Source organism: Anopheles arabiensis, chromosome X, assembly GCF_016920715.1.
Source record: "Anopheles arabiensis isolate DONGOLA chromosome X, AaraD3, whole genome shotgun sequence".
Taxonomy (NCBI): domain Eukaryota; kingdom Metazoa; phylum Arthropoda; class Insecta; order Diptera; family Culicidae; genus Anopheles; species Anopheles arabiensis.
The window spans coordinates 16,714,056-16,727,910 of NC_053519.1; the positions used below are offsets into that span (position 1 = coordinate 16,714,056).

The 13,855-nt window shown below is 50.1% G+C and overlaps 1 protein-coding gene across 1 annotated transcript in view; it reads right to left on the reverse strand.

The window, feature by feature from the left end:
- Window positions 1-2,307: 2,307 nt before the first annotated feature.
- LOC120906502 (serine/threonine-protein kinase 32A) overlaps window positions 2,308-13,855 on the reverse strand; it is a 77,113-nt gene continuing 65,565 nt past the window's right edge. Inside the window, exons 8-10 of the mRNA XM_040318233.1 lie at window positions 7,007-7,132; window positions 4,288-4,469; window positions 2,308-4,119 (exon numbers count right to left, since the gene is read on the reverse strand). Coding sequence (XP_040174167.1) covers window positions 3,529-4,119; window positions 4,288-4,469; window positions 7,007-7,132 — 899 coding nt within the window. The 3' untranslated portion in view covers window positions 2,308-3,528. The remainder of the gene's footprint in view (window positions 4,120-4,287; window positions 4,470-7,006; window positions 7,133-13,855) is intronic.

Sequence of the window (13,855 nt, forward strand, 5' to 3'; positions counted from 1 at the left end):
AGATAAGCAAACACAAATAAACCTGCTGACCCGAAATCTATACGATCGGGCGGTCAGGCAAGCCACACTGTTGCTGGGTGGCAACGTCTGATGAGATTGAGCTGGAGCAGGTCGAGATTTTGTTTGGCCAGTACCAAACCCTCACAAACACAGACACAGTGCATTGAAGAGTTTTGGGCGAGGGACACCGTGTTGTTACTGGTCGCAATGCTCCAAACGACGCTCTTGAACAGCGCGATGATAGTCGGTTATCCATCGACCCGCCAAGTCGCCCGGAATTTGTCCGAAAAGTCCCTACCAATCGCATCAGCTGTGTCGGTGTTTGTGGTGCCCATGACGAGGTTCGAGGGGAGGGAATCTTTGATTAGTGCATTAGGGGCCAGGACTGGCCAGGTTTGTTTGCGCTGTGTCTGTGTGTAGCTCTCTAATTGGAAGCGCTCTGCAAACTTCCCAGCAGCAAGGCACGCTATCATGGTGGAATTAAAGCATTAGCCGCTGGATTGATTGATCCTTGACCTGAGGGGGGCGGGGGGTTGGGGAGGCGGAGGGGGCGCGAGCTGGCACTCGCAGCTTCACCTTGGGCTGACCTTTTTGCAGCCCCATGCTCTGCATCCCGTGCACGATTAGCCCGCTGATTGAGCGTGCCGTGCGCCAATTTGGATCGTTCGGTTCATTGCTTGCGATCGATTTAGCGATTGCCATTGTGAAACCATTTGATTGCAGCAGATATTCTTATTTTATAAGTAACTATACGGTTTATTTGAACGATAAAATATCACGTTTTGCATTTTATTTTTTTTGCTGCTTTGCTGAGCTACGGTGTACATCATAAATGTATCGGAAAGAATGTCTAGGAACGTTAACAATTTATCATCTTTTTACATGAGATTTAGCATAAAATAATTTCGCTGAATTACTGTTGAATTTTGCAACCTCACAAAGTTATGTTTCGATAACAGTTGTGTGAAAAAGTGTAACACAAAAAAAAGATAATTTTCCCGCAGCGTAACGAACGGTTGTAATTGCAAATTGAATTAAATCGCTTATGCAATGCTGCTGCCTCAGGTGAGCAACAGCATTCCCCTTGCTCCTCCTCCTTCCCTTACTACCTCTCCCCCCTCTTCTTTCCCACCCACCTACCCTGCCATTGCAATAAAGCCGGTGCCGGTTGAACGGTTACGCATTACGCATTTGATTAAACCATTGCATACATGCGGGCGCCACCGGTTGCATACATGGCGGGCGGCCGCCGAGCGTGAAATCGGAGTTGTGCGATTGTGCACAGTGCAGCGGGGTGGAATAAGTTTCCACTAAACTTTGCAATCACTTGTCGAGACGTCCTACTCGATCCTTCCCCACCCCCCTTCCCGTTGAAAAGTGCTGGAAAAAGGCTGCACCGTTGCGATTCGACCGTACACCGCCCATCCGGTGGCGTTGGGGCGATGGGAATCATCATGAAAATCAATTTAAAAGATGATCAAAGGTACCGTGGTTTCTGTCCGGATCGGGCTGGAGTTTCCCACCGTGTGGCGGCACTGTGTACACAGATGGCCGGGCAGCATCCGGCAGCTGATTTTCGTACAAGCTCGCACTGCTCACCGGTGGAGCTCGGATGCTGCCGGGGAATATCGGGCACCATAGCGTAGCTCATCGCAAACCAAAATGGCAAACGTACAAAAAACAAAAACGAACCAACTACATTCGCAAAAGCAAAAACTTTCCAACAGAGCCGTCGGACAGGTGGCTCGGACGGAATCACTGATTGCTTCCTGGGACCGTACCTGACACACGTTTGAAACCGATGCACCGCACCATTTGGTTTGCGTATTGGTTTCGGGTTTCAATTAACAGCACCCTTCGGGACACTGGAGTTTGCGTTGGAAGTGTGCCCCCATTGTTGCATGTAGTTTTTTTTTTGTTTTGTTATACAAACCCGTCAAAACTCCTCGACTACAAACCAACCCAGCAACGTAGCTGAGCGGTGTGCATACCATGCAGGCGCAACTTTGTGTCGGGCAGGCAGGTGTGTGCACGGTACAACTCACCGCCACTCAACAACGCAACAGCGACCGAACAGTTGATTTGCGAAAGTGCAATCAATACGCCCCCGCCGGACGGCAATCGGCTGCGAACAGCGGTGCAGTCCACGACGGGAGCAATGCTGTTGCTGTACGGTGCTGCGAGCGTAATGAGAAATGTACACGCAAAAGCCATGCAGAAAGAGAAGAACAACAACAAAAAAAAAACAGCAAAATGAAAACAAACCTTCCGCAAAGCACCTCAAAAAAATCGCACCAAGGCAGACCCCAAGCGGCGCCTGCATGGTAGGCACGCCGCATCGCATGAAACTTTTCTGCCTTTCGCCGCAATACTTACCGTTACCGGGGGTTGTCTAGCGGCGCATAAATAGCGTGCTTGTTTGTGTTGAAAGCTCATCCGCTGTATCTTAGCCGCTGTTGTTGTTGTTGTTGTTGTTGTGTGTTTTCATTACTTTTCTTTATTTCACAGCAGTTTTCACAAGACTAACATACATGTAGCTAGCTCGAGGGTTTTTTTTCGTGTTCGTTTTTCTTCTTCCCACGTTAGGTGTGTTTGTGTTCTTTACGGTTAATTAAATGCGCTCCGTGGGCCAGAGCTGCAGTGCTGCTGTCGGCCGTGTCATTGCGCCCGGAAAGGTAGGCAAGCGGCACCGGCCGTGGGGTGATTTATTCGATTCGATTTGCAAAGAAGCCGGCATGGCATGAGTGGGCGGGTATGTGTGTAAAATTGATCTACAGGACGCTGTGTGGGAGCTGGTAGGGAGTGCAAAAACGTGCATCTACAGCCATGATGCCACTGCACAGGACGGGTTAAAGCACCATCGCATGTGTGGGTGTTGTGTGTGGGTGTGTTTGTGTGTGATAAACTACACAATTGCCGTACCGGATCGGTCCCGTCGGGCGCAGTGCTATCGATGTGTTTTGCGGGAAATTGACTGACGCTTGCACCGTGGATGAGTCATTCGTTTTCTCTAAACAGGACGCAGTGCAAAAGTGTGCGCGAAAGAGAGCGTCAACGTGTGAGGCAAAAGTGTCATAGTGTTGTGGGGACTAGGGACTGAGCACCACCTTTCTTTTTCTTCTTTATCGTTTCGTTTCGTTTCGCTTACAAGCTAAATGCACACAGCTTTAAAGTGTGCGCAGTGGTTGCGTGTTTTGTGCGCTGCTCCATTTTCTGCCCGTCGCAGCACGGTTTGATAAATGATTGCCTTGCCCATTTGCGGGGGGGAGAGGGAACGGACGACAGACCGGCCGCCCGTCCTCCTGCATTCCCTTACGCGCGTGTGTGTGTGTTGTGTGCGTCGAGTTGTCGAGCGGTGGGGGTGAATGTCAGTCTCTTCCTGCGGCGGCGGCAAACCGGGCGGTGTACCTTATATCACAAGCCAATTAAAGGGAGTGGGTCAATGTGTGTGTTTGTGTGGGCCACAAATGCCGCGGCTCCTGCTGCGGCTCAGATAATGTGGCAGGAGTCGCCCTGCTGCTGGTGCTGCTAGATGCTGCTCTTGGGCGAAGGCGTCCGGTCGATGTAGTCGATCGGTCCGTCCGGGGTGCGGCCGGCGGTCCCGGCGGCGCCCGGCACCGGGATCGGCTCGACCGGCCCGTCGGTCGAGCCGGCCATGCTGCTCACACCGGACGCCTGCTCGGTGCGCTCGCTGATCGGCGACAGGGCCCGGTCGGCCGGGCTCGAGACGTGCGAGTTGGCCATCGCCTGGTCGAGCTCCTGCTGCCATTCGGACTCCTTCGCCTCCATCGCTTTGCGCTTCAGCTCCTTGTACCGGTTGTACACCAGGAACTCCTTCAGCAGCTGCGTGTCGAGCTGGCTGTGCAGCTGGTCGCTGTTCTCCCGGTGAACGGAGCGCTGCTTCGCCAGCCGCTTCTTCTTCTTGTGCAGCGGCTTCGTCTCGACGATCATCTCCTCCAGCTCGAGGCTCGGGTCACAGTTCAGGTGGTCCTTGGAAGGCTTGAACGGTGGGTTGGTGCGCTTCGCCAACACCCGCTCCAGGTCCGTGCCGCGCAGCAGCTTCGTCAGGTGCAGCTCCTTCAGCGTGCTGATCCGCGCGCCCGGATGCACATTCAGCAGCTGTTTGGGAAGGGTGAAGAAAGAAGAAAAAATACAAAAAGTGTCAATTCAACAAGAAACAGAAATCCCCGATACTTTGCCATGCATCCTGCCTACTTGCAGGCGTCTGAGGCAGTCTGGTCGCCCCAAAAAGGTATGCAAATGGTAATACAGAAACGGACCGCTCACCTTGGACAGCAGATCGACAAAGTGGTCGCTCCAGTGGCGGGGATAGTGGGGCTGCGTGTTCAGTACGTTTTTCACCTCGGCAAGCGGCGTGGACGAGTGGACGACGAACGGCCGGACGCCGCTCCGCAGCTCATAAGCGACCACACCGAGGCTCCACCAGTCGACCGGATAGCTGTAGCCGGCTGCATACAAGCAAAGTTCAAAGACAAGAAAAAGAAGGACATTCATTAACGCTTTTTTTAAGGATGCTACTTATTGGGAGAAGGAAGGAGCACATGGGGGAAACACTTGACCTGGTTTTGAGCCAGGAACAAGCGCTCTGGTTAGCAAGTGACATGTATGCTGCCGCATGTTTCGTTCGATGCAACATACACCGTTTATTGCACCGTGCACCCGCGCGCCTGCAAGGTATGCACAGCGCGAAACGTAACGTGCATTTTGCATTGGGTAGTTTCGCTTTTGGCCGCGCCTTCTTCGGGTCGATCTGCTACAGGCTGTGTGGTGCGGTGCCGTTGTGTCTTCATGTCTGAAGAGCGGCCCGGTGGGTGGGTAGGGTGGGGAAGGGGGTTTAGTACATCCCGCACACCACAACTCCCATGGAAGCGGGCGATTTATTCACTCGGGGGTTTTGTGCCCATGGTCGGTCGGTTAGGGAGGTGCAGTTTAATGAGGCGGAATAATTTAATGGTTTATTGGCACACACGCACACTTCCATCGGAGCTACATACCACTCTCCTTCGGAAAGCTGAAAACGACGATCACTGCCTCTTGTTTGCTGAACGACGGGGGACGGAGTGAAAGCATGTTTTTGTTTTCACTTCCGCTTTCTCAGGATGGAAGGGAAATGGTTTTATAAATGGTATTTTTTTTGCTCTGTGTGTGTGTGGTAGGGATGGGAAAAGTTGGTAAAATGTCGATGCAAACTCTGGCAAGTAGGTCCGCCCAGCATCATCAGGAGCCGTTTGGAAATGTCTGAAGTCGTTCGAGGTCAGAGTCGCCTGAAGTTGGAGTCATCCAGAGTCGACCGGAGTCATCACGTGTCAGTTGGAGTCGGAGTCGCTTCAGATCGTATTGATTCAGAGGTGTCCATAGCCGTTTGGAGTCGTCCGGAGTTGTCCGGAGTCATCCCGAGTCGTTCGGAGTCGTCTGAAGTCTGAAGTCCTCCGGAATCGTTCGAAGTCATCTGGAGCCGTCCGGAGTCACCCGGTGTCGACTGGAATCGTCTTCCAAAGTCGTCCAGCATCAGTCGGAGTCGTCTGGAGTGATCCGGAGTGGTCCACAGTCGTTTGGAGTTGTCCATTGTCGGTCGGAGTCGTCCGGAGTCGTTCAGAGTCGTCCAGGGTCTTCTGGATTCTTCCGGAGTTTAAGTCATCTGAAGTCATTGGGAGTCCTCTGAAGTCATCCGAAGTCGTTCGAAATCGTCCGGAGGCTTCAAAAATCATCCGGAGTCCTCCAGAGTCGGAGTCGTTTGGAGTCATCCAAAGTCGTCCGGAGTCATCTGGAGTCGTCCAGAGTCATCTGGAGTCGTTCAGAGTCGTCTGAAGTCGGAGTTATCCGAAATCGTTCGAAGTCATCTGGAGTTGTCTGGAGTCACCCGGAGTCGGCTGGAATCGTCCTGAGTCGAAGTCATTTAGAGACGTTCGGAGTATTTGGAGTGGTCCACAATCGTTTGGAGTCATCCAAAGTCGTTCGGAGTCGTCTGGAGTCGTTCAGAGTCGTCTGAAGTCGGAGTTATCCGAAATCGTTCGAAGTCATCTGGAGTCGTCTGAAGTCACCCTGTGTCGACTGGAATCGTCTAGGGTCGAAGTCATCTAGAGACGTTCGGAGTCCTCCGAAGTCGTCCGGAGTGATTCAGAGTAGTTCACAGTCGTTTGAAGTCATCCATAGTCGTCGTCTGGCTTCGTTCAGAGTCGTCCAGGGTCTTCTGGATTCTTCCGGAGTTGAAGTCATCCAAAGTCATTGGGAGTCCTCTGAAGTCATCCGGAGTCGTCCGAAGTTATCCGGAGTCGTCGAAAACCATTCCGAGTCGTCCGGAGTCGGAGTCGTTTGGAGTTATTCGAAGGCGTCCGGAGTAATCTGGAGTCGTCCGGAGTTGCCCGAAGTTGTCCGAAGTCAGCCAGAATCGTTCAGAATCATCCGGAGTCGTTTGGAGTCATCTGCAGTGGATTTTAGTCGGAAGACTGCAGTCGGTGGATTTTTTTTGTGTGTCAGGCATTTCATCTCCAACTCCGACTTCTGCTCTGACTACGGTCGAATCGAGCCGCTATTCTTAGAAAAATACCTATTCAAGAAGAGCACGTGCCTCCGGCCGACTCTGATTTGAGAAGACTCCAGAGGACACTAAATCCAGACGACTCCGACTCCAACTCTGGACGACTCCAGCGCAACTATTGATTCCTAAGTTTGCCGAAGTCGGAATCGGACCAGCGTTAGCCGGAGTTGGGTCGAAGTCGTGGGTGCGTTCCAGAGAGCACATCACTAGTGTATGTGTGTATGTGTGTGTTTTGTACATAATTCTTCGTTTGCGTCGGTCGAGTTTGCTCTGTACTGCTGTGTGCCCCGTGGGGATCGCTTCATCATCGCGATGAAAGCGTCCGGAGCGGAGGTTTATTATTAATTGCGAAACCATTAGCCAGCAGCATGAAGGCCGTCGACAAAAAAAGGGTTGCATTGTGTATGTGTGTGTGTTTTTTTACCCTTCTCTCCATCGCAAACTTACCTATTTCCTCTAAGGCACACATAAATACTTCCGGGGCCATGTACGGCTTGGTGCCGGACATGCTGCAGGCGAGCCCGTCCGGTGGTAGCCGCGTGGCAATGTTAAAGTCCGTCAGATGCGCGTGTCCTGTGCGGCGAGAAAGTAAAGTAAACACGGGGGGAAATTAGCAAAACCACCGCTCCACAATTATGTTGGTTTGTCGCGTTTGCACACTGAGACCAAGCTTTTCCTTCATTTTTTTTCTTTTGCTTCAAAAACACACACACACACACAGTTGGTAGCTTCATTTCAGACGGAAATGGTTCCCTGGCAGTCCCAATCTCAGCTCAGCTCCGAAAACCAAACAAAAAAAAACCTAGCCATTTCCACTGCACAGAGTACTTTTGATGTTTCCAGTTGACAGCGCAGGAATAACAATCTCGGCCACACGCCTTCCTACCACCAGCGCCGTACCACTTCCCTGGTGTCGAGACACGGGCAAACCGATCGATCGCCGTTCAACGTGTAGTCGTTCTTTTTTTTACTGCTGCTGCTGTGCATCGGATACTTGAAGGCTAACCACCGGTTTCCCTTGCTTTGCCATGCTGCTTTCTTTATGTGCAACCGGGCAAGCGGGTCACGTGTCTTATCTGTAGCGTGCCCGGGACGTTTGAGCGCTCCCTGCACAGGGACCGCTTGCAGCCCAGGTTGGGCTGCACTTCAAACGTGCCAAAGATTATGACATGAAATGGCGAGCGCTCGGGCGTACCGAGAACTGCACCGGAAAGGAGATGCGAGCCGTTCGGATGGTGATAGACTTGATCCTTTTGTGTGTGTGTGTGTGTGTGTGTGTGTGTGTGTGTGTGTGTGTGTGTGTGTGTGTGTGTGTGTGTGTGTGTGTGTGTGTGTGTGTGTGTGTGTGTGTGTGTGTGTGTGTTCACTTCGCCGTACCAGAGTGCTTCTCCCCCGTTTCGCTCAAACGTTTGCAAACTGTCAGTTTTGTGCTGGCGTACGCCAAAATTCTGTTGACGATGTGTGCCGATACGCTTGCATGTGATGAGTTCCTTTTTTGCTCCTTATTTTGGGGCAAGTGTTGAAGCGTTACAAGGAGTTTTTGTTGTTGTTGTTGCAATCAATAGAAGCTTACCTCGCAACATTATGCGAGAAAGAAATGTTGTCAAACCGGTGTCAAAAGTGCCACATACAAGAGCGTCAAACGAGAGGCTGTTAAAAAAGGGGCGGCTTTGTCGTGCGGATTGCACACCGGATTTTGGTTTGTCACCGAACCGGATGGCGCCTGACTACAAAGGCGCCTGCAGGTATGCCAGCACCGATAGCACCGGCAAACGCATTCGGTGCTGGGCTGGGATTGCATACATTCGGGCGAATGTAGGCTTATTGTGTGACAGGATTGCAGCACAAAGCGCCTACAGTTAAAGCGTTTTTTTTTTATGCAGAGCAGCGCTCGAAGCAAATCGAACTTCCTGTCTGCCCCCGACCCGCCGCATACTGCTTCGCTAGGGCAAGACGGCGACGACGACAGAAACGCGCCACCGCTGGGATCAAAATGCGTTACGTTCAGGGGGTTTTCTCGCCCTCTTTCTTCATCTCTTTTTACCACACCAACCACACACACGCACAAACTTATACAATCGTAAATTGCAGGCAATAATATAGCACTCACCCCGTCACCCACAGGAAGCAACAAATTCCCGTCCGGGACGGCCCCATGGTCTTTCGAATCGGTCCAGTGTGGCCCATTTTGCAAAAAAAGAAAAGGAAAACAGTTGCCAAACCCGGAAAAGCGGGTTGGCAAGAGGGAATTTAAAACTCCACGTACCGGCCATTTAGAAGTGGAAGCCATCTCAGGAATGTACGTGGTTGTGCGTGTTTCAAAATGGTTTCCGAAGCGTTAGAGCGCTTCGCGATCGAGCCCGCCCGTTGAGCCATCTGCGAAAGATTAGAAATGAATTCAAGAGCGTGGGATGTTTCGGGAATGGCGCGTAACGGGCGGAAGCCTAATTCCAATCGGTATGGCTATGGTATGTTTTCTCCCCCCCTTCCTCCCCCTTCTTCACCTCTTTCTTCACTCACTTCTTTTCTTTCTTCGCCGTATAGCTTTACAACGGCGCGCTCACTCCGGTCGAGGCAAAAGGGGGAAACATTTTGGCGGTGGCGTTTATTTCCTAATTTTATGGTTCCCGGAGGAGGAAGCCGACTTCAGCCGATGGCACAGGAGACAGTGAAGAAACATGAAAAAAAAAAAAACAAAATAAAATGAAGCGGAAATAAAAAACCAAAGCGCATTTTTTTTGGCGATGGAAGTTGCCAGCGGCGAAGAGGAGTGCGCGTTCGAACGGATTTCCATGCCATCCATGTGCTCCACTCACACACATACAAAGCGAAGATATGTGTGTGTGTGTGTGCCCTGCTCACAGATTAAGCTGTGACTGGGGAAGGGAAAGAAGCGCGTGGGGACGGTAAGGGGAAGCATAAAATCAGGAAATGCGCCGAAAATCAACGGATTAAGGTGAATCTTGAGCATAAACGGTGTGCACACAATCTCGTGCCCGATCCGTTTTGTGTGTATGTGTGTGTGTTGTCAAAAGCTAGGAGAGAAGCAAAAAAAATACACACACACAGTGCATGCTTACTAAAAAAGAGGGGTTGCTTTATCTGGAAGTGCTGCCAGAAAAAAGTCAAGAAAACAGGGCGTCGTTTGGATGTTGCATGGGCGGCTTGGGTGCGAACGGGAAGCCCATTTGGCGCGGGCAAGGGTGGAAAGGCGGGCAGTACGCCTGGGAATAATAAAGGCCAAAATATCTTCCTTTATTGCTGTCGTTTTCCATTTCCGTGGAAGCGCGCGTTCTACGGGGAAGCGTCAAAAGCGTCAACCTTTGCAACCAATTGAAACCGGGGGTCTGCTTCAACATCCTGGCGGCAATGTGTGTGTACGTGATTGTAGCGCCCGGTTCAAGGATGACACCCGTGGACGACGTTTGTGGACGTGCCCGGACTGCCGAAACAGCAGCAGGTCTACCAGACCAGGCCTGGAGAAGGCAAAGCAACTTAAAAAAAGGTAGTTCACACTTTTTTTTTTTGTTTTTTTGCTAGTGCTCTACCAGCGCCGACACGGCAGTGGAAACACATTAGGAAATATTTGTATGTTAATAAGGGTCGGCTTTTGGAGGGAGGCGACAACAGCGGGCACCTGGCAGGGCTAGAATAGTTTATGATATTTTTCAGCCAGCTTCCGTCGTCTTTTTTTTTCCTTGTGCCGACGGTTTGTTTGTGATTGCTGCAAGGATGCTGTTACAATTATTGTTTGTTTATTCGCGCTGGTCACTATTTGAGGTGAGTGAATGGAAGCGAAACGAAGCGCTTTTGCGGTTATGGAAAATTAAGGCACAGGCAATATGGTTTAGTGGGGCCTGAGAGAAAGGGAGAGAGAGTTTTAATCTTTTAAGTGAATTAGAAGCTTAGCATAATGGGTCAAATTTATTCTTTTCAGCGAGAGCTACGCTTGAGCAAGCGTGCGGTCAACTGAAACCGGTTTTGTTCTTCTTCTGGACACAATCAACGGCAAATCCGATTTAAATAAGATGATTCTGTGGAATGGATTGCATACCTTTGGGCTAAAGTGTCGCTTTACGGTCTTATGATTGCGTCTGGATGTATGCAGTATGCTTTAACAGTTACAATCGCATGCTTTGTATCATTCCAGCTATCGCAATGCCAATGTTAGAAGACTGCTAATCCTTTTCGCTTTGAAAATTCAGGCGGTATCACCTAAGTTGTGGCTATGTTATTCGTTTGACATTTAAATTTAAATTTATAATGAAAAGATAATGAGCTATGTAGCTAAATTTATTTAAAGATTGATCAAAATTGTTTAAAATCACTGTACAAATTCAGCTGAAATTGCTACGATATTCTAAGGCTGCATACCAGGTTCATGTTTCGTCCCGAATCCAGAATCCCTACCCTTTTTTTGCTACGCTAAATTCTACGCTATTCACACGCTGCACATGTTATGATTTGTCGTATGGAACTGGAACTGTATCGGTTCCAGATACGGGCCAGGACCGAATTCGGAACAAGTTTAGGTATAACTTCTGATAAGCAATAAAATCGGAAGTTATTTCCGCCCGATATACCGATATAGGTTCATGGTCCGTTTCTGGACCGTTGTGTGTTCGTCATAATCTGTCCCAAGACCGGTGTAGGTTCATGTTCAGTTCCAGGACCTTGTGGGTTAATTATCGATTCCATGGCCGGTAGGGGTGTGTGATCGGGTCCAGGAACGGTATGGGTTCGTGATCGGCTCCAGTACCGGTATAGGTTCATGAACGATTCCAGAACCAGTAAGAGTTCGTCATCAGTTCCGGAACCGATATGGGTTCATGATCAAATCCAGGACCAGTAAGGGTTCATCATCAGTTCCAGGACTTGTATTGGATTATGAACGGTTCCAGGGAGTTATGGGTTCATGATTAGTTCCAGGACCGGTATGGTTTCATCATCAGTTCCAGGATCGTTATGGTTTTATGGTCATACCATGAACGTTATGCGTTCTCGATCGGATCCAGGAACGGTATGGACTCATCATCAGTTCCAGCATCAGTATGGGTTCATGATGGATACTAGGATTGGTATCGGTTCATGATTAGTTCCAAGACTGATATAGGTTCATGATCAGTTCTAGGGTCGTTATGGGTTAATTACCAGTTCCAAGGCTGGTTTAGGTTCATGATCAGTTCCAGGACCTTATGTGTTAGTTACCGGTTCCAGGACTGTTATGGGTGCACGATCGTGTCCAGGACCGGTATAGGTTCATGAACGATTTCAGAACCAGTAAGGGTTCATCATCTGTTCCGGAACCGATATGGGATCATGATCGGATCCAAGTCCAGTATTGGTTCATCATCAGTTCCAGGATTAGTATTGGTTTATGAATTGAGTATTGGTTCCAGGGAGCTACGGGTTGATGACTAGTTCCAGGACCGGTACGGTTTCATCATCAGTTCCAGGATCGGTATGGTTTGATGATCAATTGCAGGAACGGTATGGATGGTGGCTATGGGTTCATGATCGATATCAGGACCGGTATGGATTCATGATCAGTTCCAGCACCGGTATGGGTTCGTGATCGGATGGGTACATGAACGATTCCAGAACCCGTATGGGTTCATCATCAAATTCAGGACCGGTATGGATTCATGATCGGTTCCAGGACCGGTATGGTTTTATTATTGGTTTCCCGTAGTTATGGGTTCATGATCAGCTACCGGACCGGTATGTGTTTGTGATAGGTTTCTGGACCGGTAAGGGTTTGTTTTTAGGTCTCTCACTGGCCAGTTCCGCATTCTAATTGGATTCAAGGAAAAAGTGCGCAACTTCGCAAACCCAATCCGAGCAACTACATTTGCAACATTTTCAACATCACTATGCATAGCCTGCAGGCGCCCAGCTCCGGCTAGATGGTCGGTGTTTGTCTTACAGCAAAATAGATAGAAGCAAAGCTTTCAGCAAGAGAACATTCGATTATCAAAAATGATTACTTTGCCTGCATGGATTGCATGCCCACCGGAGCGTTGCGGCAGCACTGGTGCCGGTTACACTCGGCTGTATGCAATTTACCTTTAATCGAAATTCTAATACGTCCCCTCTTGCTCCCAAGCAAAGGGTCCGCAAACGGTGCAACGTTGTGCGGATCGTATGTTGCACGCCCCATAAACGCTGTTGCGTGCGAAATTAAACGATTCCGGCGTAAGGCCTGGCCGGAGGACGGGTTCTTACTTTCTAATAAATTGCTTCTCTTCTCGCTCCCTAATCAAGCGGTCCCACAACCACAGTCGACAGTCGGGGATGGGTCACAATGACAATGGAAAAAAAAGAAAGAAAAAGAGAGAGGGAAACGAACCCAAAGTGGGACAAAAATTGGATCCTGTTTAATGAAATCACGTTCGCCCAAGTGCCACCGATCATGGCCACGATGGGATTCCACCACATTGTCATCGTCTTAAGGGGCTGCTTTAGTGAATGCGGCATCATAATAGGACGCCATCTGCAATGCAGAGTGGAGGGGAAAAACACACACACACACGCACACACACACACACACACACACACACACACACACACACACACACACACACACACACACACACACACACACACACACACACACACACACACACACACACACACACACACACACACACACACACACACACACACACACACACACACACACACACACACACACACACACACACACACACACACACACACACACACACACACACACACACACACACACACACACACACACATGGAAATCTCACAGCCTCAACGTTCCACTCGCTCCGCACATCGGGTTTGATTTGAGGCGTGCAATTCGGCCCAAAATAATCATCCCCACTGCCTGCCCGCCGAACAGTGGCTGTGGTTCTTCTTTCATTTTCCTTCCGTCGCTACCGTTCGATGCGTGACGCTGGGTTGAGGGTTGTCGCTTTCTGTTCCTGCAAACAACAGCAGCAGCAGCAGCAAAAAAAAGGAAGTTTGCCGCCTTTTCCTCTTTTTCCTCCGTTCTTGCAGCAAACGCGCATGCAAACACCGTAACCGTAATCCGTTACAGAGGGACAAAGGGGTTGGAACGCACGGAACACCGTCAATTGATTGGAAAATTGGATCCAATCGAACGGGAAGCTATTATTTCGAAGGTTTTGCCGCTTCTTCCGGCATCGCTTTGGAGCGCAGTCTCAGCGCCGCCCGTTGCCCACCCTGTCGGTCGGTCGGACTGTGATTCTTGTCGCCGTGGCCGAAACGATTTCCATTCACGGCTTGAGCCCTTATCTTGCTCTAAAA